The sequence below is a fragment of the Balearica regulorum genome, chromosome 11 (genome assembly GCF_011004875.1).
Source record: "Balearica regulorum gibbericeps isolate bBalReg1 chromosome 11, bBalReg1.pri, whole genome shotgun sequence".
NCBI classification, from domain to species: Eukaryota; Metazoa; Chordata; class Aves; order Gruiformes; family Gruidae; genus Balearica; species Balearica regulorum.
In genome coordinates this window covers 11,811,546-11,836,894 of record NC_046194.1, presented here as the reverse complement: position 1 = coordinate 11,836,894, position 25,349 = coordinate 11,811,546, and the positions used below count along the sequence as shown (strand labels likewise).

Sequence of the window (25,349 nt, the reverse complement as noted above, 5' to 3'; positions counted from 1 at the left end):
CCTGAGAGCCTCCAGCCTTGCCCTGTGCTAGTCCTCAGCTGAGCCTCTCGCTGTGCCACAGAGACATGGGGTACATGGCAGCAACTGGGGCAGAGGCACCTAGACACCTCTGGGCACTGGGGCTCCAGGGAGAAAGCATGGAAGGAGAGGACTGCTGGCCCAGCATCCCACTGCTGCCTACATCCTTCCTGGGGCTGGAGGGTTTCCTACAGCAGAAGTTCCCAGGCAAGGAAGAGGGACTGTCCCAACACAGCCCCTGTCCCAACCCTCAGGCTACTGTGTGGCCCTGAGCAGACCTTGCTGGGAGAAGATGAAGGAAGATGGTGGTCAGGGGACGCACTTGTATCTGGCGAGCCTGGGGCTCTGGTCACAGCTTCAACTTCAGATGGTGTGGACAGCCAGTGTGACACAGGGCACAGGGACATCTGTGTCCCAGCAGCCATGCAGGAGCTGTGCCAGGATAGCACAGCACCAGGAGCTGCCCTTGACTCAGCCAAGGTGCGTGGATAGAAGAGGCCAGAGCACCAATTTGAGTTTCAGTATAAATACAAATTTATTCTCTTTCCAGAGCAGAGATGGCATGAAGCAGCGAAGACTGCAGCACCACAGTACATGGTTACCAGAGCATTAGCCAGCCTGCTCCCCTCCGTGCTGCATCCTGGCTCCCAAACACAGCCCAAGCACCCAGCCTGGCTGCCACTGCTCCCTGCACCTGGCACTGGGGCCAGTAGCTCTACCCTTGTCCTGTCTTTTGCTTCCTCCAACTCCTCCCAGGCTGGGTACTCTATCCTCACTCCTTCCCATGCTCCCCCCATCCTGCCACTGGGACAACAGAGGGGTCCAACCAGGTCTTGCAGACTGGCATGTGGTCCCTTACCATAGTCAAACAAGCAGCCTGACACACAGCATGCTTACAGGCAGCCTAACACCAATACCACTGTTACTGCACTCCGGCTGCTTGCCTGGGTATGAGAGAGGATAGCAACCCACACTGCTGCTAGTGGACACTGCAGCACAAGACCCTGAACACCTGGCCCATAAGGCTTGCAACACCTAATCCTCGGTGTGGACACTGCTTCACACCTCTGCCAGCACACCAAACCAACCACACAGCCCTGTGCTCCCACAGGATGCCTTGGTCCAAACTTCCCCAAAAAGCTCACTGCCACATCCCAGCCAACAACAGCAGCCCCATCCTTGTCCTTGCAGTAAGCCCTGTTTTGGGCAGGATGCTTCACACTGGCATGCAGACCTGCCTGCACCCTGCCCTGAGGCCTCAGGCATCTCATTCCTCCGCAGCCTGTGGCCCCAGAGCACCAGGGCCATCTCAGCCTCTGCTCTGAGGCACCCAGAGCACCTGACTCTACCTCTTTCTCGACATAACACAGCATGAGACAGACAGCCTGAGGGAGCCTTTGGGACCAGGAGCCATCACCACTGAGTTACCCTGCCAGCTTGCAGGAACAGCCTCCTCCACTACCTGGTGGGACTTGCCTGCTTCCAGCAAGTGCCTCCGGCCCCTTAGCCCGGCTCAAATTAGGGAACAGCAGCAGGGCAGCTGCTCCTTGTGGGCAGCAAGGAGGTGCCCTGTCTGTCCTGCTGCCTGCCTGCACTGCTATGCTTCTGCATCATAGCCCGATGTCCTGGTGGTCCCAGGGCTGGAGCTATGGCTGGAGAAACTCCTTCCAGCAGTGCTGTGGGGATGGGCAACTGCAGGAGCTGAGGATCCCCAGGGATGGATCTGGGTCCAGGCAGGACAGGCTCTCTGTGCCACAGAAAAGGCACAGCTTCCCAGGAAACCAGGCAGGATGGAATACCTGCTGCTGGTCTGGCCCTCTGCTGCACCTCCCTCACAGCAGCCCTGCTCCAAGGCAGCACCAGCAACAGGGAAGGTGCTGGTCCCCACAGGAGCAGATGTTGGGCTGGACTGAAAGTGAAGGACAGCTGCATTTACAGTATTAGAATTTAATGGAGTGAGTCCATGAGCATATTTAAGTACAGAATATATATATGATATATAGAAATATATGCAAATTAAATGATAAGGCTCTGTTATAAAGACCATCTCGAAATAAGGCTACTAGCTGGGCTGAAGCTCTAACATGGACTCATCCCTACTCCATAAACCTCGCAGACTCTCCCCACCAGACAGTATGTGCCTTGGCTGGCTGCAGAGCCCTAGGGGGCAGAGAGTTCAATCCATAAGGCTGGCAGCTGGATGCTGTTAGAAAGAGTTCTTTTAAAAATTGAGTGGCTCCAGGAGTGTTTTGGTGCCCGTAAACCTGGAGGCCCCTGGGCACAATTGAAGAGGAGTGGGATACTGAGCTCTGCATCCCCCGAGGGCTGCAATCAAAGGCAGCAGCCCATGAGCGCCGGGGGAGACAGGCAGCTTTCACGGCTTCAATTTTTTCTTCTGAACCTTTCCACTCAGGCTTGGACACTGTGGCTGAGCGACTGAGCCAGCCTCCTGGGAAGCCCACAGTCCCACTCCTGCATGACCTATGTTCCCCTGAGATCTTTTTGACCTGGCAAGTATTCTGCATGAACAGCTTGGAGGGAATCTGTGTGAGGTCTGCCACAGCACAGGGAGCATGGTAGGGAGAGGAGAGGGAGGAAAGCAGCCAGGTAGCTGGTTAGGAAAAGCCTCTGGCTCACAGGAGGTGTTAGATAAGGGAGGTCATACCTGAAAGAGAAATGGACAGGTCAGGAAAATAGGACTCAGAGCCACCTGGTTAGAACAGGGCTGCTGCAGAGCCAGGAGGATCCTGCTCAGGGATGGCAGAAAGTGGCTGAGAGTCTGTGTGGGCAGAAGGGGAAGCTCTCCCCCACCTCGTGTTAGTGCTGGCACCACGGCACACGCATGGGCAGCTTCAGCGAGGGACTCAGTGCTGCTCCCGGGCTGGAGCACAGAGGGATAGCAGAAAGACCAACACTAAAACCCACTGGGTGAGTGGAGCACTGTCCACACATAGATCCCCCAGTCCCCATCCCTGCTGGGAAGAGCCGTCCATGAGCAGCTAGGAGCTTCCACCTTGCCAGGTAACTGGGGCCTTGACCTCTTCTGGAGAGGGTTCTGGACAGGGAGGAAACGAGGAGGTGGCTCAAGGTGATCGCTGCAAACTTGATGCTGGCAGGTCTGTCCATCTTCACAGTGGGGAGCCCCGCAGGGTGTGGGGTCCCAAGCAGGGCAAGAGGCTGCCTTGCAGCTCATCTTGGGGGGATCTAGTTGGTCCATACTCTTGGTGGCTCTGATTGCCTCTCCTTGTAGGTGTGAAACCTCCTCCTCATCCTCTCTGTGCCCAGGCCACACACCAGTCCCAGCAGCACCATGGCAGCATAGCTCTTGGCTGTAGGTGCTGGGGGGGATTGGCCATTGCAGGGAAGCTGGGATTGGGGCAGGGCTCCGTGGGGAAAATCTCATCTGAGTGAGCAGTAAGAAACCAGAGAGGGAGATTTCATTCCAGTACCTCGAGAGTTGGGGAAGGCGCTCCGCAGCTTCTCCATGATGTCTTCCAGGCACATGCTCACTTCCTGGGTTTTGGCTTCCACCTCGTCTGCAGTGGGAAAGAGGGCAGGGGAGTGGGGTGGTGAGCAGGCTCTCTGGGCAGCCACCTCACCATCCAGCATCTCTCCAGGATGACAGGGCACAGGCAGCTTCCTGCAGCATTGAACCAAAGAAGCAGAGCCAAGAGCTCAGCCCAACTCCAATCCTCACCTGCAGCTTCGGTGTCAGGGGTGTTGCGCTCTTTCTCCTTTGCCTGACTGCCTTCAGACTGATGTGGAGATGAAGCCAAAGAAGAGGCTGCTGAACCATTGCCTTCTGACTCTGCTGGAGGCTGCAGAGAGAAGAGGGGTTGTCACGATCCTCTGTCCTTGTCCTCCCCACCTTCTGACCATCCCTGTCTGCCACTGCCCCAGCTCTGTTATGGCAAACCCACCCCACGGATGGGCTTCTCTGGATCCTTGTTCTGAGAGTACCTGCAGCAACAGCTCCCTCAGCCGGTGCAGCTGGGACTCCAGCTGCTTGTTGTGGTCCTCCAGGATCTGCATGCGGGCCTCCAGGCGGCTCTTGTGCTGCCGGAGGATTCGTGCTTCTGCCAGGAGCTCGTCATTATGCGAGTCCTGCACTGATTCAGGGGACCCTGTAGCCAAGGTTGGAGACTCCACTGCCTCATCATGCTGCCATTTCAAACGTCTCAGTTCTCCCTGTAGGATCCTGCAAGATAGCAGAGGTCAGCATCACTGCTCTCCTTTCTGGAGACTGCTCGAACACCTGACAGCTGTGCACTGGGGATGGCCCATGACTCAGAGACAAAACACCCCTGGAGACTTTGCCTGGACTTTGTCCCTGCACTGCAGGGTAACCTGCCTGCAGCTCTACCCCACTCGGACAGTTTACAAAAAGATATGCAGCTGCTGAGACAAGACCGAAACAAGACTGAGAACAAGGGCAGGGAGAGCATCACCTCCTCCTGAGCTGATCTGCCCTGCCTACAGCCTCACCTCACATGGCCCAGAGCAGCACCAACACTGTTCACAAGGGGCTCAGGGACAAGAGAGATAGCAGTGCCCCCAGTTTGGGGTTCAGGAGAGGAACAGGTTCTGGGGATGGGGACAGGAACATTTTGGGGAACAGAGGCTTCTCCCTTCCTTCAAGAGCACGAACTCACTGCGTGCTCCCATGAAGGTTTTAGGGCTCAGCCTAGATACCATCCAAACCAGCCCACTCAGCTCCTCTGATCCCCACCTCCAGCTCCAGCAGCTGTTCCCTGACTCCATTCTGACCTCTGCCAGACTTCTCCAGTCCTTTCTCTTTAGGCTATAAACCCCACTTTCAGAGTTGCCCATGCTCCCACCTGTTTTCATCCTCTAAGTGGGCCAGGATTCGCTCCAGCTCTCCCTTGTCATCCATGTTGGGGCTTCCTGGAACCTGCTGGCTGCCCCCAGGCTCTCTGTCGGTGATGGGGCTGGAATGGCGCAGCAGGTACTGGTCTTCATCCCTGTCGCAGCAGATGATTGAGAAATACCTTAGTGAGGAACATCAGTATCATGGCATTTGTGCGCTCTTGGGGAAGGACAGCCTGGAGGGAGGTGGTTTCATAAGACAGATCATTCTGATTGCTCCAGGTCCAGAGCTCAGAAGTGGCTTAGCACCCCTGGGTAGGTGGGGGTGCCCAAGAGCCTCAGAGTCAAAGTAGCTGGGAAGGAAAACATTTTTGTGCCTTGGCTAGGCAGGATGGAGCCACAGGAGCCCTGACTCAGCAGGACGTGAGAAGAAGGGAAAGAAGGCAGAACTCACAGGCTATCGTCAGGGGACAGGCTGTCATTGAAGAAGGAACAGTTCTGGCTTTCCATCTCTGCAAGCCTGGAGGAAAGAGAAACAGGTTGAGATATGGTCAGAGACACCCCGAATGTCTGCTCAGTGCACCCTGCTTACAACAGCCTCTGCAAGACCCTTCTCTGGCAGTGTCTCCCAGCTGGCCTGCACCAGTCTGCCCCTCTTTACAGGTTCTAGAGAGTTTAGCCTTTTAAGAAAACAAAAGACACTGCTGCTCTGGGGTCACAGTCTCTGGAATAAAGAGCTGCTGCCATGCAGCCGGCTCAGCCTCCTCTCACATAAGCAAAGCAGTGAAAGTGTACCAGCTCCAGCCTGAGCTACAGGCTCCCCGTGCTCCTCAGGTCCTCACTCTGTCTGGACCTGTGGTGAGGGCAGAGGCATTACAAACCATAATGCAGCAGCAATGGGAAGCATGCAAGCAGCACTGGTGAGCACACAGGCAGAGCAAGACATTGAGGGATCTGCCTGGTGAGAATCCAACCAGCAGCTCATACTGGGAAGCAAAGGAGGGTACATGGAGGCTGCTTCATTAGTAAAACATCTGCTGTCAAATGCATGGCGTTTGCTGCCAATTTGCATGGCAGCCATGTCCCAGGCAGGAGCAAAGTGGCACAGGCCTTCCCAACAGCACTGCAGCCTGAGCCACTGCAGCGAGCCTCTGCCTGCCAGATAGCATGCTAGGAAGCATGGAGGGGGCCACAGGCAGCAGGAGCTCCCCATGCATCTGTCCCCAAACCCCTCCACACCCATCGGAGTCATGTTCAATGCCCTGGCATGACAGCAGCGCCCAGTGGTGATACCTGCTGGCAAAGTGCTCGATCCGGGAGTGGGTGTCAGCATGTGGTAACATCGGGGAGGTTGCTGGTCTGGAAGAGACACATAATGGTCAGCAAGGCTTGGCAGTCCTCACTCAAAGCTAGGGCTTGGAGAGGCTGCCCTGGTCTCACCTGGGCTGAGAAGAGCCAGGGACAGGCTGGAGAGGGAGACTGAAATATCTGCTTCTCCAAGAACTAGGTGCTGTATCACCCCCAGAGCATGTGCCCCTTTCAGCCCTCCCACTGGAGCCCTGTCTTGCAGCTGAGACGTTGCTTCCATCCATGGAGCCCACATATCAGGCAGAGCCGAAAGGCACAGCCCAGGGCCCAGCCAACTCACGTCTCAGAGAAGTCAGCCTCGAGTATGGACTGGACGGGCAGGTAACCTCTCTGCGGGTGCTTGCTGAAGTACTGCTTGGACCGAAACTTGTTCTTCAGTGTTGTGGCAAAGTCTCTCATGTTCTCACTGGATGTGGTCTGCACACACACAAACATTACCAAGGTGCTGCTTAATGAACAGTGGGAGACCACAGGTCAGCATCTCCAGGAAACAAGTCCCTTCAGGCTGGGCATGAGCTCCACAGAGGAAGAGGCTGAGAACTGAGTGTTGTGCTTCAGCCCCTGCTGGCAGCTGAGCACCATGTGGCCACTCACTCTCTGCCCCTCCCTGGCAGGATGGGGAGGAGAATGGGAAGGAAAAGGCAAAAAACCTTGTGGGGTGGGATAAGGACAGCTTACTGGGACAGCAAAGGGAGAGGGAAAACAACAATAACAGTACTTAGAATATACACAACTGGTGATACACAATGCAGTTTCTCGCCCAATGACTGTCCCGAAGCCAGACTGTCCCCGAGCCACAGTCCTGGAGCTGTGCCGCCCCTCCCCGACTAGCCCTCATTCTATGCTGAGCATGACATCACATGGTATGGAATACCCCTTTGGCTAGTTTGGGTCACCTGTCCTGGCTGTGTCCTGTCCCAGCTTCTGGTGAAAATTAACTCTATCCCAGCTGAAAACCAGGACACTGAGGAAGCAAGGAGGGCACACAGCAGCTCTGTCAGCCAGTCACAGGGCCTGGCAAAAGCCAAGCTGGGCACCAATGGATGCCATGTATCCTGTTTACCATGATCCCCAGAATAGCAGGGGCACAGGCAACCTCCAGCACATGGAGGGGAACAAAAACATACAAGGGATCCACTTCTGGGGCTGCATCAGCCTAAACATTGCAAGGCAGCTGCTGTCAGTGGGGACCTGCTCTGAGCCAAGACCCTCCCAGTCCAACTCAGTTCCATACCGGGGTGTAGTACTCCATGATGGGGTAGTGCAGCTTGTTGCCCTTGGTGGCTCGCCCAGTGAGGAAGCAAGTCTGGCAGATATCCACATTGAACTGCCTCAGGCTCCTATACCTGGAGAGATCAAGAGGCCATAGGGAGACAGTGAGAGTCAGCAAAACTACATCATTTTGGAGCCCAAGGAGAGCTGAGCAGGGGACAGAGGTGGTCTGTGTTGCTCTTGCACCCCACTGAATCCACAGTGCTGATGGCTGAAGTCCCCAGAAAAGCATTCTGCTCCTTCCTCTCTGCTGGCACCTGGTCTGACCTGCCTGAAACACTGCTGCTGCAGAGCTCTCCGTTCCCTCAATAGCACAGAGCAAATATAGGTCCCTCCTGCAGAACACCATGCACTTCCCTTGGGGACTAATGTCCCATATCATAACTCTTACCTGAAGCCCTTGATGGGGCACTGTCGACAGATGGAGCACTTGGTCTGGTGCTTCACCTGCTCAGCCACGGTCACCCGGTGCAGCACGGCCAGCCACACCATGGACTGCGGCTCCAGGTTGGCCCACTCCAGGAACTGGGATGCCTCAATGGTAGGCTTCCCATTGCTCTGGGGAGAGGAGAGGAAAGGGTTGCTCAGAGCTGGGACCTAGCTGTGATGGGGTACAAGCTCCTTGCCACCTCCAGGAGTCTCTCCCCAGCATGGCTGCTGCAGCGGGGATGGCACAGGCCATGGCACCCTACTCACAAAGCGGAAGCAGCTGCGGATGCTGGGCTCCACGTTGCTGCCCCCGAATGCTGCCACCTCCCCCAGCTGGCGAGGGACCTGGATGGCCTCGTGGAGCAGGACACCAAGGTGCCGCTGGTCACACAGTCCCCCGGCATTCGCCACTTGGCTGAAGAGATCTGCTGGCAGGATGGACACACAGCCCTGTTAGAGACATGACTGATGTCCTGACACACTGGGCAGGATGCAGGCATGGGAGAGTGGTGTGTGGATCAGAGCAGGGATCCACCTGTCTCTGGCAGGGAGCTCAAATAAGAAGGGAAAACTGAGCTATGATTAAATAACCTTTACCAGTATTCTTCCAGCTCCCAATAATCAGGAGTTTAGAGTCTTCTTGAAACAGAATTTACATACATCACTTCTTTAACAGCCACAGCTAGCCTGTCATCTATGAATCTGCCCAATCCTTTTATTTAACCTGTTGGTGCTTCCTATGCTAACCCCTCTGCAGTATCGCATGGCAGAGAGTACCATGGTTAAAATGCAGTGAGGAAAGGGGCTTCCTTTAATTTGTCTGAAACCTGCTTCCCAGCCATGCACCCCCAGGTTTTTCACTTCTGGAAAGCACTGGATAACTGTTGCCTGTTTGCCTTTTCTGCACTGTTCCTTATAGTGCCATGCAAGCAAGATCACTGCAGCACTAGTCAGTCTGCAAAAATGCCTCCTAATTTAAGTGGTGTAGGCTTGGGGAGGGAAAGGTGGTGATGCAAACAGATTAGTCACTGCAGGAAACTGTTTCTCTGCTCTTTCTGGGCAAAGAAGGGCTAAGCCAGGAAGCAAAAGCTCTCCCACTTTCCCCAGGTTACTTCACAGCAGGCCCTGACGGAAGGGGATGGGAGACTCACACTGAAACTTCTCCTTGACCTCTGTCCCGCACAGACATGCAATGCCCGTCTTGAAGGAGAGAGCCCTCATCTTCCCACTGCGGCCACTGCAAGGTGAGATATTACACAGATTTGCAAATGTTCTGAATTTTTTTTTTTATGCAGAGGGGCCAGCAAGGCAAGCCCATGCCAGTCAGCCCCCTTGCTAGTGGCCAGGACCTTTTTGCAGTGCTGCCAGCTGGAACAGCAGAATGGAGGTTTCTTTCCAAGCATGGCAGCCCCACAGCTCAGGAGGACACTGAGGGACGGGTACCTGTCAAAGACATTCAGCAGCCAGTTGAGGCTCATGTCCACACAGAGCGGCACATTCACCAGGATGCCCCGCTCCTCCTCCAGCCTCTCGTAGAGGGTGGTCAGGCAGTGGATGACCTCCACCACGTCCATCGCCCGGTCACTGGGTTGGAGGTCATGCTCATTGAAGATTTCCAAGGCTGTAGCCAGGGTCACCATGTCCACTGTGCAAAAAGCACAGGCAGAAGGATCAGAGGCAGAGAGGAAAATGGGAGAGGTGAGAACCAAGAGGAGGGAGACACAGCCCTGCCCTGATGTGGGGTAGTCTCAGCCCCACTGTGGTGGGGAAGATGCTGGCAGGATGGGCACAGCTCCCAGAATTTCTCTCCCATCCATAAACCCCTCCCAAAATACCCACATCTGCACCTATAGTCAACTTGAGCCACCATTATGTGTGACCTTCCTTCCCTGTTGCTGTGGCCAGCCATGGCCATGAAAACACTACCCATGAAAGGCTCTGTGTGGAGCCACAGGTGCTCAGAGCCTGACCTCTGCACATGCCAGGTTCCCTGTGAGGCTGGAGTGGGGAGGTGAGAGGGCACAGAGCCACATAGACCCTACGAGCAGCTGCCCAGAGGTGAAGCAGTCCTGTATCCAGCTCTGACCAGCAGTAGGTGTTGAGGCACAAACCAAAAAAGAGGGCTAGGACAGTGTCAACTACTCTGGCTACCCTGTTTTCAGATATCTATGGCTGCTGATTGTATGGCTTTAGCAGCCAGCAATTTTTCTTTCCTGAAAGTCTTTCCATTTCTGAGATGATTTATGCTCTCAATGCCCAGGGGATCATGTGCCATTTCCACACTGTAACTTCACTCTGTGGAAGAGTCCTCTCTTCTCCTGTCAAAGCTGCTAACAGTTGCACTGGGGACCCCCAGTTCACACACCAGTGAGTACCACTCCTGCTCACCCTTGTGTCCACACTGTCAACTTACTGCATATGGCTCTGACGTGTCCCACACTGCCTCTTTCCTACATGGCCACTCACTCCACTAAACCTTTCATCATGGGGAAACTGCCTCGGCAGCCTCCTTGCCCTTCTCAAGTACGACTTGAATGAGGAGCACTTATTCACATTTTTCCACATCATTTCTGGGCTGGGAAGAAGGCACCAGCACAGCATGTGAGATGCAAGAGATGGGCAACCAAAGACGCACAAGCAGCACACAGAAAGGCTCTGCTTTGCTTTCTGCCCTTTTCTTCATCATGCCTGGTGTTTCTGTGGCCACTGCTGCATGGACATCTTTGCACAGTGGCAAAAGCTAACTGCTGCTCTACCCCATTTATACTACAACAGCCCTGAATGTGCCTGGGTATGGGTCAGCCTGGTTGCCACAGCATCAGGAAACTACTCTGCAGCCTTCACTCATTGCCTTCTTCCAGGCCCTTCACAAGATGTCAAGGAGCACAGGTCTTGCCTGGGACCCCACTGCCACCTGGCTGTATCTCTCCCCGAATGAATAATTGCAGAGAGGGTTTTCCCTCATCCTACTACTGTTTAATTTTGACAGAGCCTTAGGTGAGAGGCCTTGCCTAAAGCTCTCCAGCAGCTGAGGGTGCCACATCTATCAGATTCCCATCTGGTTGCTCACCAATTCCCCCAGAAACTCTTCTGCTGTTTCCAAGGAGCAGCTGCCTCTTGGAAAGCCACACATCGTTTTGAACTCCTATTGCATCATATTCACCTGGCTATTAATTCTCCTTTTAAATGGAGTTTTACCAACAGTGCAGAAGTCAGGTTTATTGGCTCCCTTCCTCCTCTTTAAGTAGTGGAGTGCTCTCTGCCCCTGCCTGTGATGCTGGTTTCTGCTCTCGGTTACATCCACAGCTTCTCCAGGCTCCCTTGGAGCTCTTGTATGAGCTGGGCCACTTTGTTCTCAAATCCCTTTCACTAACACCTGCCCTTGAGGCATTTCCACCCTAAGCTTGCAAAGAAAGGCCTTGACACAGACACCTTGCTGCTGGATTTACTCAGCTTTCCAGCCACAGGCTTATCTTCCCAGTGCTTCTCGCCTCAGCTACCTGTCCCCTGGTGGGCTCCTGTCTTTGATGTGCTGATAAAAGCTTGTGTTAGTTTAATGCCATTGTCAAGCGAGACCCAGCAGGAGGGAAATACTTCCCGCACTCACATCGCAGGGCTTTTTGCACACGTCGTAGTTTCATAGCTGTCCGATATGCTGAGAACTTGATGTTGTTCAAATCCGCTGCAATAAGACAGGAAAAGAATAAAACCATAGCTTGACATCCTTATCTCCAGGGCAGGAATCAACAGTTGCAGTTCCCAGACACCAGCCCCACAGCAGAAGCAGAGTGCATGCGGGTGGAGGAGGTGCAGACCCCAGCAGAGGGTCACACGCCATTGTTCTGGGGGGCCCTGTGCTGCAGAGAGGAGCAGGTGGGCTGGGAGGATCTCACATAGCACCCCCATGCTGTGAAAAGGTGGATGGTACTTGAATGGGTTTGCGTCAGCCTCCTTACCCAGCGTCTGGTACAACTCTGTCATCTTTGGATGGTCCCAGCATGTCGTCTGGGCCTGGTGGCTGGAAGGAAAATAGAAGGAAACCAAGAGTCAAGTTGCAAATTAAGCAGCTGCCATGAGAGATTAAAAAAAGGACCTGGCCAGCCCTGATAGCAAGTCCCCCGGTGCCTGCAGATGATGGGGCTGCTGCACCCCAGTGAATATACTCGCTAGCCACAGCAGCATGGAGGATGCCCCCACTTGATGCCCACCCCCCCCCCCCATCCTTCCAGCCAGTGTGTGCCCTCATCTGGGCATCTTGGCAGGCAGGAAAAGCCTGGCTCTGCTCAGACCAATCTGCTCACTGCCCCTGCTCTTAATTGGTCCCCAGTTTCTGTTCCCACTGGGCCAGAGAAGATCACGGGTTGTGGTTGGGAATGCACTCACTTGATGTAGTATGGCACTTTGTTGGGGGAAATGGCTCGCTCCCAGGGGACCTGTACAGACGCTGCAAGGAGAGAGACAGAAATGTCAGATCAACACCAAACACTCCTTTAGGTTGCTGCTGTTTCTGATGAGAGCCCAGCGGGTGGGTGCCTCTGAAGAGGCTGTGCCTTCCTAAATCACCAGCTGGGGGTGTTGGAATGGGCAAGTGGATACTGCCTATAAGAGAGGCACAAGATTGCTGGTCTTGTCAGAGGCGTCTTGCCTCTCTTGAGACAGGGACTCTGAATCTGGCTGAGCTCAGAACTCAGGAAAAGGCACTTCCTGATGCTTTTGATGATGTGCAAGGCAACCCTGTAGTCACCAGTGGGCAGGGCTCCTAGCAGCAAGGATTTGGGCATACACAGAATACTGCCTGTTATGGCCAGGCTTGGGCACCCACAACATCTGCTGTTCCCATTACTCATGCTCTATGTGTCAGCTATAGTATCTTGGGAAGATGAGGATGCATCCCATACCAATTGCCTGCCACCCTGTGTTTGTCATCTAGAGGATGAAAGCCCTTTTACGACCCTCAGCTATCTTCTCTTGTCACAGGCAGCAACTGGAAAAGTTGCTCTTCCTTTCAGATAGGAGGGCATGGTCTGCAGAGAAACACAGACCAACAAACCCCACTGACGTATGGAGACTCTGCAGGGCTCAGCATTTCCGAGGACAGACCCCATATTTTGGAGCACAACCTGCTGCCCATCCTTTGCAGGTCTGAGAGCTGTCAGCCAGCAACAGCTCAGCTGTGTAGGAACAGCATTCATCTGCCTTGCCATGTGAATGCAAACCTCCTTAATTTGCACATTTTTGGCCTCTGAATGACTAACATGGGATATGGAGGATTGCCTTTTTCAGCTATCTGTTGTCTCCGAGGCTGGCATAGTCCCAGTATCACCTGGAGCTGCTGCTGTGAGTGTCACAGCTCCATGCTCTGAAGGGGAACCACACTCATGTACCACCCTTGGTCCCACAAAGTGAGGTAGCACAACGCTAACTTTGGGAGATGCCTTCTGCTCTGGTTCCTGTGCACCAGGCCTGGGCCCTTTTCTAGCTGTATGCCTGGCTCTGGGCTCAGCAACAGGACTCTGCACTCCATTCTCCTGTGCCACTGGAGACTGCAGAGGCAGTCTCATGGCAGGAAGCCAGGAGGACCTGCTCACGTACAGGAGAGGAAGTGCTGGGAGCCTGGTCCAAAGTCCCGGTGGGCGTCTTGGAGCTGCTTCAGGCGTTCGTTTATGGAGGCCTGGAGAATGGGACAGAAGAATTCAGTGGCAGCCCATCAGGCATTTCAGATTGAAGCCCCATTCAGGAAGGCTTGTGGACAGACTCAGGCATGCTCCAGCATGCAGATCCTTTTCCTTCCTCACCTGCCTTGGTATTTGTATTCCCCAGTCTACTCGCCCTCTACACCTCCTCCCACAGGCTGAGGTAACATAGGCCACATCTCCAGCTCACCTGTATCCATATTTTCAGAGACACCAAAGCAGCCACAGCTGGTACTGACCCCCCCCATCAGATACTGATTCCCCTCAGACAGCATCCTTTGTTCCTCCCATTGCCTCTTCCAGCTCAAGACCTCTGCAGATTTACCAGCCACTTTCCTCACACTGAACAGTTGCTCTCCTCCTCCAGGAACACCAGTTATACCATCCCTGCTATGCCAAGCCTTACTTTATCATCCTTGAAGCTCAGCAGTGACAGCCCTTCCCCAGCATCCTCCCACCTGTGTTTTATTTGCAGTGCTTGGTCCTGACTCCTTCCCACCTGCAGCTGCTTCCAGCGCATGTTGATCTGCTCCAGCGTACGGGAGTTCTCCATGGACAAGTGGACATCTGAGATCGCAAGCTGGTGCGCAAGATCGTTGACCAGTTTCACCCCATCCTTCATAGGGGAGAGCTCCTCTTTAAACAGCTGGAGTCCCGTACCCAGGGGAACAGGCACAGGGCAGTGGAAGAAGGAAAAGCAGCAGGTAAGTGGTCATGACGAATCTGATTCCTCTGATACAAGCTAGGATGGGCTAGTAGCTGGCAAGACACTGCTGACTAACCCTTCCACAGGGTACCTTAGCTAGGAAAAAAAAAAAACGAAACAAACCAGCCAGGCTGGAGATTGCACAAATCCCACTGAGAAGTGGGATGTGGACAATGGCTCATCTATGCTGAGCCACTGTACCTGTGTAAGGTCTGTGCCATGACAAGGTGCTCAGCACAGCCAATTGCTCAGGGCACAGCAGCCTAAATCCACCCTCACAAGCTAGGGAGTTGTTGGAGGGAGAACCTGGACCCTGAGACCCCAAGTGACAAGGAGCAGCACTACCCTCTTGGGAAGCAGTGTCTCATCACCTCTGGGGCCAAGGCTAGAGCCTGCTCAGAGCCAGAAGTACCTTGGTTGACTGGATATGCTCTGGCAAGGAGTCAATGAAGAGGTCCCCAATGGGTTCCCAGGTTTCGCGCATGCTTTCAGCCTGGTCCAGTGTTGTGCTGAGCTCCTCCATGGCCCCTTTAATCTCTAGCAGCTGCTCCAATGTCCGTTCAATGTGACGGTGCTGATCCACACACCGAGCCGTGAGCTTCTCCCATAGCTCACTGGCCACGTTTGCCTGCTTCCAGACAAAGCGGCTGATGTTTTGGATCCGGTGCCGGGGAGAGACATCTGTGGAGGCAAAGCAAAAGGGGAATGGAGAACAAAAATGAGAGCCCAGCCCAGAGGAGAGTGGGCAAGAGATGGCAGGAGGGCAGGGAAAAATGAGATAAAAATGTCTAGAGAAAAACTGGAAAGAGGGAGGGAAACCAAGCAGTAATAATGTCCATCTCTGCACCAGCTCCTCTAGATATCCAGCCTGCCCACAGACTTCTTTCTGCTCTCTGTACTCACAGGCAGAAACCTACTGCCCTTTAAAAACCTACCCCAGAGCACATCAGATACTGTCTCGTGAGATGCACTCCATCATGGGCTGCACCAGCAGCCTCTGCCTTCATCTGGTGCAAAACTGCACCAGTCTGACCTCTGGCCAAAGGACTGGAAACAGCCTGGTGCATGATGGCATGAGGCAGAGCACTGACGTGCCGCTTTGTGCCACACTGACCACCTCCACTCCATCCTCTCCAGTCCAGCCTAGGAGGAGCTGTGCTATGGGAGAATGAGGAAGGGAGACCTCCACGGACCTTTGCTTTCTGAAGTTGGTTCTTCTAATTCCTCAAATGGATGCTGGGAAAGGAAGGCCTGTGCTGACTCCAGGACAGAGTAAACGTATGGTCCCCGAGACTTCACTTCTTCCATGAAAGCCTGGAGAGCAGAGCACAGAGATGAGACAGCAGGCTGAGCTGGAGAATTGTCCCCCTGCTGCCCCCTTCACCAAGGGCTGTAGTGATTTATTCACTCCAGTGCCCAAAACTCACTGGAGACACAGAGAGAAGTTAACAAATATTTTTGCAGTTCAGGGAAGGAATGACCACCTGCAAGAAGGTGGCTTCTGCAGAGGTCTGGACTGCAGCTTTGCTGGAGAAGGGAGGCAGAACAATGAGCCCAGAAGGGTGTGTTGAGCCAGGGCTGCGCAAGACGAACTGCTTTATTGATGATGCTTTCACAGGCACTGCTTGGAGATGCAGTGAGAGCATGGTCATGCAAACAGTCCTTCCAGCAGCTGTTCAGCAACAGGTCCAGCTGCTGGAGGAGCAAGGAGGGGAACAGCAGGATGCCCCAAAGAGGCATATCTGCCAGGGCAAACTTCGGAGGCAGGCTGGTTTAGGATGTCTTCTCCTCCCCTCCAACTGCAGCACCCCACTGGTGCTGTATGCTGAATCAGATATTTGTGCACTGGGGAAGTGGCTAGCTCTAGCGAGGATGAGGGATAGCAACAGTAAGCAACAGTTTAGTTTTTTAGTTTCAAGGTAAAATCAAGTAAAGCCCAACAGCTACTGGCAGCGAGATGGAAATGCTCTGATCAGGGAAGCAGGAAACTCTGACCTGTCTGGGTGTACCTCAGTTTCAGATATGTTAATGTGCTATGGCAGGAATCACTCATGTCACAACCACCAACGGACCTCCTCAGGCCCCAGGATTCCAAAAGCAGAGGCCAGTGAGAGACAATTCCCTCTGTTGCAGAGGTAGGACATAAGGAGGAAACTAGAAGAGAAGTGATGGGGCCTGCTACCAGCTGCAGCACCTGCAGATGACTTGAGCCTGTAATGCAGATTTATTGTCTAAAACCAGATGGGCTCTACCTGTCGTGCGCGATGGGTGTTTGCTACAGGATTGGGGCTCTGCATTTCCACGGGAAGCAGAGATGGAGATGGACAAGGACTGGTTCACTCATAGGCTGTGGGCAGGGACAGTGACACAAAGCAGGGGTCCAGGGCAGGGCTCCCCACCTGCAGCTCAACTTAGCAGTGAACAGTGGCAGAGACGCACAAGGCAACATACCGTGTGCATCTCCTTTTCCTGCTGCACCAGGAGGACATCGCCCCGCAGGGGCAGCTGCGCTGAGAGCTCCTCATCCTTCTGCCCGAGCCAGTCTATGATCTCCTGGAGAGGCACCTGCAGCTTCCCACTGTGGTCGGAAAAGGCCTCCAGTCGAGCCCTGGCAGGGGAGCAAGAAGAGCAGGATGGTGATCAGATAGACAAGAGAGGAACAGGTTCCCCAGGGAGGGGAGGCACAGCATTGCACCACCCACAGGACCCCATCAGTGAGTGGAAACACACCTCAGCACGGGCTGTGCATGACAGGTTGGATGAAGCACGGAGGCATTAGGGAGAGTCTATTCATCAGCTCAGAGGTGAGGACAGAGTCGCTCCACATTTGTCTGTGGGTCAGGGCTGTGCTCTGGCTAGCACGGGGGGCTTGGCTCAGCATTTACATGGCTGGGCAGCTTCCAGGAGCCTTGCATTAAGGCAGGCAATAACTAACATGCTCCAGTTAAGCTCTCTGTCATGCTGGCTGTGGAGCTGCAACCTCTGAAAGTCTGGAAGGTGTGTTCCCCCCGTGCGGTGGAGAGGGCTCAACACAAAGGGACAAGTACAGAGGAGGTGGTGGCAAGGCTGTGGGGCAAAAAGAGACAAGCCGCTGTGACAGGAGTGGCAGAGGATGGAGAAAGCATCAGAAAGCAAGCAGGAGTGAAGGAAGGGAGGGAGAAGAGGATGGGATAGGTGGAAATGGAGGGAGTGTAGGGAGAAAGACTCAGAGGCCTGTGGACTAGAGGGGAAACCGAGACAAGATCACCATGAATTCATGTGGCTCATCAAGCGAACAAGTTCAAAAACATCCTGACAAGCACATGCAGCAGGCAAGGCTGGAAGGCCAGGCCAGCCCTGGAGCTTACTCCAGGCAGGGACTCTTACCGAAGGCTGTGGGATTTCTTTTTGATCTCATTCCAGCAAAGATTCATCTCCAAAGGGGCCTGGGGCCTGGCGGCACCGCTCAGAGCCCGGGGGGTTACACACGAAGGTCCTGCGCCATCCTGTGAGGCTTCAACCTGGGCAGAAACAGAATCACACTGCATCCAGAGATCACTGCCCATTGCGTACGGCACTTGCCTGGGGACACCTACCGCCCTCTGTCCTGACCCTGCCTGGCTTTTCAACTTGCAAGGAGGCTGCCCTGCTCCAGGAGGGATCTGTTAGCAGCTCCAGGGAAGCTCGTGGCAATGTCTGGAGGAAGGATGCACTGCCAGCTCCAGCAGCACTAAGAGCAAAGGCTGAAGGAAGGGCTTACTGCACATCTCCTGTTCTGCAGCATCTCTGTGATCCTCAGTTACTCAGCAACAAACTTATCTACTGCTAGGTATTAAATCAGAGATGGCCCTGATGTTTCACAGTACCTGCAGGGCTAACAGCTATTTCTTTCCATGTCATACATGACTGGTGTGCTTTGAGAAGAGGCAAATACCATGGGTCCTGTTGTTCCTAGGGACCAAGGGGAACCACCAACCTCCTTTACACCATCTCCAGTACTGGCAGCTCCATCTGCTTCTCTACAGAAGCACAAGGGTATTTCCTTGCCTGCACAGCAAATCTGAGATGCTCCTTCTCCTCCAGAGGTGCTGCTTCTCCTCTGCACCTCTCCAGAAAATCAGTGGTGGGAAGGATGCTCTGAGAGGCCGTGGAGCAGATGACAGCAAAACCTAACCCAGCCACACAAAGGAAGCACACTTTGCACCATGCCACTCAGCCTGGAAAACCAGGTGCTGATCCCTGGACAACAAATGCTTGGTGGATGTGGAAAGGAATCCCCTCCTAAGCCTTTCACCACTGTATCATGCTCCTGCTCATGATGGCAGCAAAGACATTGTTGTACTTGCTGGTGACAGCAACACACACTAGCAGGACTGGAAGCATCTCACACAGGACTCAGTGAGCAAGAGAGGATTTCCTCTCTGAAAAACATAGTTTGTTGTACAAAACCCATGGACACATTGCATTTCACAAGTGAGACGTTGATGTGCTTTGTTGGGGAAATGGCAGCATTTCAATCTAATGCTACTTTGGTATTAGAGATTAGTTTGTGATAATTAATCCCCAGGTGATTAATCAACCATAATTAACTGCATTAGCACTTTCTAAACAGCACATACAACAGGCACCCCTTTGCCAGAGAAGGGCAGCAACCTCTGGGGGAAGGGCAGCAGCTCTTCCAAGGGGAATGTGCAGATACTTGTCACTTGTCCCTGTCCAAGGGCTCCCAGAGGTGTCCAGGGAACAGATCCAGCCAAGCCAAGGAGACCAACCGCAGAGGAAACCACCAGACAAGCAATTTGGCCACACAGCTAAAACAATACCCCTTCCACACCAGTTCTCGGAGAAAAATCAAAAGATTGCCAAAATTGGTGTTAAGCGTGCTTCATCTAAAAACATCTAACACCAGGCTGTTCTCTATCTTCCCATCCTGCCACTCCAGCAGCATCAAGAAAACAGAGGAAACATCACCCCCAGAGTTCAACAGAAATCTTGGGGCCATAATAATAACCACTGAGCTAAAACTGCTGCTTGCACATAAGGAAAAAAAAAAAAAAAATCAATGCTCTGTACATGCACATCCTCATGACACTGAAGTACATTAGCCCCACAGCACTGCAAGGGAACATTCCAGCCCTTCCCTCTATCCCAGGGGGATACCAAAGAAGGGATCAGCTGTATCGGAGCACAAGTGCAACTGCAGCACAGCCAGCAGACAACACAGCCTTTTTAGAAGTTAAAAGCCCACCAAGCCTGTGACTCACAGACCATGCTCAGTAGAAGAGCCAGTGCCAGTGGCCAAGCATGGGGACAGGTGGTTGAACATCTGCTCCCCTAGGACAAAAACCCCTGCAAGCGAGCAGAGGGTAAAAGCAGTGCTTTCCCTCTGAGCATCCCCTAAGCATCCCACCCCAGCAACAGCAACCTGGATCCACATTCTCCCTCCACCCTGAACAGCTTTATTTTCAGCACAAAACACTCAGCCAGTCTCTGGTGAAGCGCATCTTACCTGTGCTTAGCCACAGATCTGCCGCAGGGCCACTCAGCTCTGCAGAAGGAGCAGGCATCGCCTCCACCCCCTCCGGGTGCCGCCAGGCAGCACCCGGCAGGGAAGCAGGCAAGTGCTGGTGTGCTAGCAGAGCAGGCCACCCTGAGCACTGACCCCCCAGGAATCTGAAGGGGGTGGCAGTGCCTCACAGCCAGCCTCAATCCCAGCTTGGTCTGGTGGCATTCCGCAGCCTCCAACCTGCCTTAACTCCTGTGTGCCATCGTGGCTGCCCGCAAAGCACCAAAGGGGGTAGACATCTGCCTGCTGCAGGGCACCCCAGCATGGGAAAGCCACCTGAGGGAAGTTCGCCATTGCTCTGGGCACTGGGGATAATCATCCCTGCAAAGTGCATGCAAAAGCCATGGTGGGCTGGGGCTGGGGTGACCAGCAGAGACCTTGTCCTTCAGATGCTGGAGCAGATGCAGAGCAGACAGAGGTACTTGCCAGGGAAGAGATTTACCCAGAAAATAGTCCGTAAGCTTTGTCTACCCAGGAAGGTAAGTAGTGAGGTCCTTGAGACCTAAATTACCTCAATAAGCTAAAGATGCCCTCCTTGCCCTCCATGTGCCCCCAGCCCAGCACTGGGCATCAGCACAGCTGTTCCTGCCCCGCCTGGACTGGGTGCAAATAGTTTGTTTTTGCCAGAAGGCTCTGGGCTGGCTCCTTGTGCCCCCACAGTCCTGCCACCAGCATTGTTTCCATGCTCTCCTCCACCTACAGGGAGGGAATGAAAGCTCCCTGTATCTCACCCTCTCTTCCCCTCCTTCCCTGCCTGCACATCGGACTGCTGCTGTCTCTCCCTCTGGAGCCAACAGGCAGCCTCCTCTGCCCACCACCCTCCTAGGCCTGACAGATGCAGGACCAGGTCCCAGGCTGGAAGGAGGAGGCTTCAGCAGGGCCAGGGTACAACTAATGATGGGTTGTTGGCAGTCTGCGGGAGCTTTCAGGACAAGCAAGGACGAGAGAGAAGGCTTTTTCCTAAATGGCAACACCTACACCTGTGAGGAGGAGGCATGGCCAACCCTTTGAACAAGGCAGGCTGTCTTAATGTTGCAGGAGCCAGTAGCCAGTTGGTGCGTGGCACCCAACGCACTGATGTCCACACAGCAGAAAGCCAGGCTCAGGCAGGGACTAGGGGAAACCTGTAGTTGAATATGACCTGAGCTGAGGACCATTGCACACTCCTCCCGTGTGCCGTGTTTGCAGCTCAGTGGTGGTGGGTCCCACAGGGCATTCTGGCCCCAGCTCCCCACCCCACAGGGTTCTGATACCCTCATAGAGCTTGGACTTACTCAGGCAGCTAAGGAGGCCTTTGCCTGCTCTTGTTGTTCTATCCCCCACCCTTCTCTCGCTTCATCTGCTGGGCTGTTCATTAACCACCCATGTTCTGGCCCAGTAGCAGCTACGTAACAGCCACCCCATGGCCAATAAGCCCTGACTCAGCTACCAAGAGCCTGCCCCAGCCACAAGTCTCATCTTTGCATGCTGGAGCTGCTCCTGAGACAGCTCTGCATCCTTCCTGCAGACCCCAGCTCTCTGGGCAGGATGGCAAGCCACACAGGGCGCCAGCCCCAGGCTCAGCCTTTGTTCTTCATGTTTGAAGCATGATGAAGAATGAAAAGGCAGAGCCAGGGACTTCATTCATCCTGGGAGCAACACTGCCAGCACCCAAGGAAAACTTTGGCACCGTCCATCAGTCTCGTCAGTGAGAGGTACCCTGGGGCCGACTACTACAGGCAGCAAGGGGAAGCCATGCTCTAGCAGAAACTGAGGCAAGCATTTCCCTGGTCCTGCTGTCCTGAGTGACCCAGGACAAGGGTGCTAAACAGCTTGTGACAGCTTGGTGCAGAGCACAGACAGCTTTGCAGACAGTCGCCAGTGCACCTTTCTGTCCTCCTCCACTCTGCCCTTTTACCCAGCATCCCAGAGACCTTCACTCTCATGCCCCACTTTGGTGAGGAGCCTGACCTGCCAGCTCACAGACCGTGGGGGGAGGAGAGGGAGTCCAGCAGTGTGAGCACCCACTCTCTTGTTCCTCAAGATAACTAGACTAGAAAGAGGTCGGACTCCTCCTCTGCCTTACAGCATTCACCAGAGGCTATTTCCCAAGCTCTTCTCTGCAACCAGGAAGGTTAGAAACCTACATTTCCAGCAAAAAGCTGACATTCTTCCAAGTTTTCCAGAAAAAAGTAACCCAACCAATATACAAGAGCTGTTAACAGTGGCCTCTTCCTCTTTTATTTTGAAGGAAGCTTGAAATCTAGCTCTGCAGGTCATCTCTCTTGCTCTACTTTGTGGGAAACACTTTGCAGCCAAATGCTTGATGAAAAGCTAACACTCTCAGTAACCTGCAAGCGATGGGGGGCTGGAGCTACAGCTTTCTCTGCCATCAGGAACAGAGGTCCTGGTTTGCTCCACAGACATTTGCAACACTGCAAAAAGCTGCCATGAGAAAGGCTCCCAGACCCAGCTCTTACCTGAGACAGTGGGTGGGCAACGCTGCTGTGCTGCGCCTGGGTCTGTGACATCCACTCAGAACATCGTGGGAGGACATAGGGCCATTCTTGCCATCACCAGGGGCTGCATCAGAACTGATGTTCATGGGATGAAGACAACTCCGGCACGAGCACCTGAAAAGCAGTGTGAGAGTCCCTGGGTCAGCTTGCAACCTCCTCATGGAGCTGACCCCCCTTCCCAGCTGCCTAGTGTGCTGCCTTCACGAAGGCTGAAGACTAAAAAGATGCATTTTTTAAACATCTTTGTACTAATGTTGCAATCTGTTTTCATCTAAATATGTCCAACTTTTTTCTTTTCCATCTAATTATACAATTTGCTGTAATGATATCCTGTGACAATGAGTGCCATAGATTATGTCGCATTTTTAAAAGTGTTGGGTTTCTGGAACTACAGGAGATTGCCCAGGGTTTAAAGGAGAGAGGAGAGAGATCTCACTGTTATGTTCACTTATGTTTAGACGTAATAGACATATCCCTATACCAGACAATATTTTCAAACATATTATTTTTTCCTTTTATGTTCAGAAGGAAAATTGCCTAAAGGCTCAGTCCCCCATACATGCAATCATACTACCAGCTACCTTTTTATGAGTTTTTACTCATTATAGGTTGTAAAACTCCCTTTTTTATTCTGTTTTTAAAACTGTACGACCCGTAAAAGCCAGTTAGCAGTGGAACACCCTTGTCTATTCTACAGATACGTGAAATGCAACCTTTCCTCACAACACTGCTTTTTTGTTGTTGTTTGGCTCTGAATAAGCTAAACAGCCAATTTATTCCATTGCCAGCATCACCTCGGCTTTACAGAAAGCCATGAGAAAATAAAGCCTAGAGAAAATGGTGAAAAAGGGGTTAATATTTACGTGAATCTGATAAATTTCTAAAATTGAAGCACAATTCTACATTTGGTCAGTGGCAGTGCCATGAAAAGAGCTGAGTACGCAACATGTTACACAGCAGGATGTGCTTAACGCACAAAGGCTGTGAACATTACGCAGGGCTTTGTCCAGACCAGACTCAGCAACATCTGAGGTCAGAGTAGCAAATGAAGAGTGATGCTGAATACTGCCTGTGATAGGGTCAAGAGGCAGCACTGAGGACAGGTCTCCTTGCCCAACCACCTGCCTAACTCAGATGATTGCCTTCCTACTTTTAGAAAGGAAACTATCACCTAGCTACATCAAGCCAGACCTCAATGTCCCCAAGTAGAGATGGGGCTGCTTCTAAGTTACAGACAGAGCAACACTGCTAGAAAGAAGGTTGTTGCTCCTTCACAACCCAGCTCACTTGGACCAGCTGAGAAATTTCCTGTTATGGTCCTGGCAGGGCAAGCAGCAGCAGTGCATCCTGCACAACCAGCAATCACACTGGACATCCAGCGCGAGGAGAAAGCCCTAGGCCCTGGTACACGCCGCACATCTCTCACAGTTTCACAATCACCTTACTCCCTTGCCTGAGCTTTCACTGCCTCTCCCTCCTCCATATGAGAACAGCTTTATCCTGTTACGATTTTTTTAATCCTTAGCAATTTCTACAGCCACAATTCTCTCCCTCTCTAGCAGAACAGACTGTGCTGAGCTCTCCAACATGCCGATAATCCAAGGTACTGTCCTCTACCCCTCCTGTTCATTTGCACAGACTGTGCATTGCAACACCCTCGCCCTGCTCCTTTCCCCATGCAGGCAAGGTTATCAGGACACATTAAGAGTTATAAATTCCAGGGTCTTCAAAGCCCCCCAGCCTTGTGGGGCAAATTCACCATATGCAGCTCCAGGGGTACAATGGATGATTTCTGTCTTTGACAGCAGATAACATCACATCCCGTTCCTCCAATGCTTGTGCTATTTGGGGTCTGAGCTGTTCGTGATCCTCTAAATGACCTCTAGATAAGGCTTAATCTAGCAGAGATACAATTCTCAGGGCATGAAAAGTTATTTTGCCTCAAAACCTCCATCAGAGGAACACCATTGAGCTTTACCACATGATTGGGAAATCCATGGCTTTTGCCAGTGAGGTTCTGTGACATCTCATTACAGCTGCCATCCTGAGGCCTCAGTTTTTCTGCAGCTCAGTGCAATGTAATTGCAGTGATGTGTGCGGGCCAGGCAGGTTCAGCCAGCCCTCCAACACCACACATAGGGGCCCTCTGTTCCCAGTCTTTCCAGCACAGCCTGGTCTCTTGTTCCTCCCACCAGCGAGCACTATGGAACAGGAGCAATACTGGGAAGGTCACTAGCTCTGATCTTACTGTATTTTGCACAAGGATAAGTCTCTATGCACAGGGCAGCGTGCAGTTCTGGAGACAGAGATGGGTAACCATGTCCTATGGGTACCCAAGTGTAGGATGTGGTGGGTCTCATGCTCTCTGCCAACATTATGGAAATAAGAACAGCCCTTGCCTCACCTCCTCAGTGCCAGGCTCCTGAACTCTTTCAGTGATGACAAGGTCCAGTCAGGACATAGAGCCATGGCAACAAGGGAACTAAAGCCTGTCCAAGGCAGCAAAGAACAAGACCGAGCCAGAAAGTGAAGTGCCAGCAAAGCCACTATCTCAAGCACGTCCCTGTGCAATACCTTGCTGACAGAGAAACCTTACTGCAGGTTTGATAGCAATGGTTTAGTTGCTCTTTGCCACTCTGCAATAGCAAAGACAAAGCCCAGATGTGGAGAACCCAAGATAATGTAGCAATAACTCAGTTGCACGGCAGCCAACACAAAGGAGGACATTCAGTGGAAAGAGAGACAAAACCAGATGGTGAGGCATGACCTGCAAGCAAACAACAGCTACATATGATCCCTTGCCAAATTCTCTGCTATTATAGGAACCAGCCAAGGAAAAATGCTCTTGATCTGCTCTGCTCCTCTGCTGTGGCACACAAAATAGCTTGACTCTTGCACTTTTACTTTAGTGCTTCAGTATTGGCACTGTGTCTGCACACCACAGCTTGTGGAGATGTTTTGTGGATGCTTCCTAGCTAAATGTCTCTTGCCTG

At 53.0% G+C, this 25,349-nt stretch overlaps 1 protein-coding gene across 3 annotated transcripts; it reads right to left on the bottom strand.

Moving 5' to 3' along the window:
* Nucleotides 1–534: 534 nt before the first annotated feature.
* Nucleotides 535–22,470, bottom strand: DRP2 (dystrophin related protein 2). 3 transcript variants are annotated; one of them, XM_075763362.1, is made up of 23 exons: nucleotides 22,318–22,470; nucleotides 17,680–17,813; nucleotides 16,765–16,921; nucleotides 15,507–15,627; nucleotides 14,726–14,994; nucleotides 14,107–14,253; nucleotides 13,507–13,585; nucleotides 12,298–12,358; nucleotides 11,871–11,932; nucleotides 11,522–11,596; nucleotides 9,358–9,559; nucleotides 9,066–9,151; nucleotides 8,182–8,339; nucleotides 7,877–8,043; nucleotides 7,448–7,559; nucleotides 6,494–6,630; nucleotides 6,139–6,204; nucleotides 5,300–5,365; nucleotides 4,857–5,000; nucleotides 3,979–4,216; nucleotides 3,716–3,836; nucleotides 3,468–3,554; nucleotides 535–2,683 (listed from the first exon to the last, which is right to left on the bottom strand). In XM_075763362.1, the coding sequence occupies exons 1-23, from the start codon at nucleotides 22,366–22,368 to the stop codon at nucleotides 2,664–2,666; spliced, it is 2,760 nt and encodes a 919-aa protein (XP_075619477.1). In that variant the 5' UTR covers nucleotides 22,369–22,470; the 3' UTR covers nucleotides 535–2,663. The 3 variants fall into 3 exon arrangements, with proteins under 3 accessions (XP_075619477.1, XP_075619478.1, XP_075619476.1); XM_075763363.1 differs by lacking the exons at nucleotides 535–2,683; nucleotides 22,318–22,470 and adding exons at nucleotides 2,883–3,073; nucleotides 19,802–19,892 and having other exon boundaries at nucleotides 8,182–8,342; XM_075763361.1 differs by lacking the exons at nucleotides 535–2,683; nucleotides 22,318–22,470 and adding an exon at nucleotides 2,883–3,073.
* Between the last annotated feature and the right edge of the window lie 2,879 nt (nucleotides 22,471–25,349).

Bases quoted from the DNA above. Each gene is read 5' to 3' on its own strand.
- DRP2 (XM_075763362.1), bottom strand. From the start codon at position 22,368: ATGTCACAGACCCAGGCGCAGCACAGCAGCGTTGCCCACCCACTGTCT. The intron at 14,254-14,725 runs GTACTTCTGGCT...ACGGGACTCCAG, and splicing joins AGCATATCCAGTCAACCAAG to CTGTTTAAAGAGGAGCTCTC. The intron at 13,586-14,106 runs GTGGGAAGGAGT...CCCATTCTCCAG, and splicing joins TGCGCTGGAAGCAGCTGCAG to GCCTCCATAAACGAACGCCT.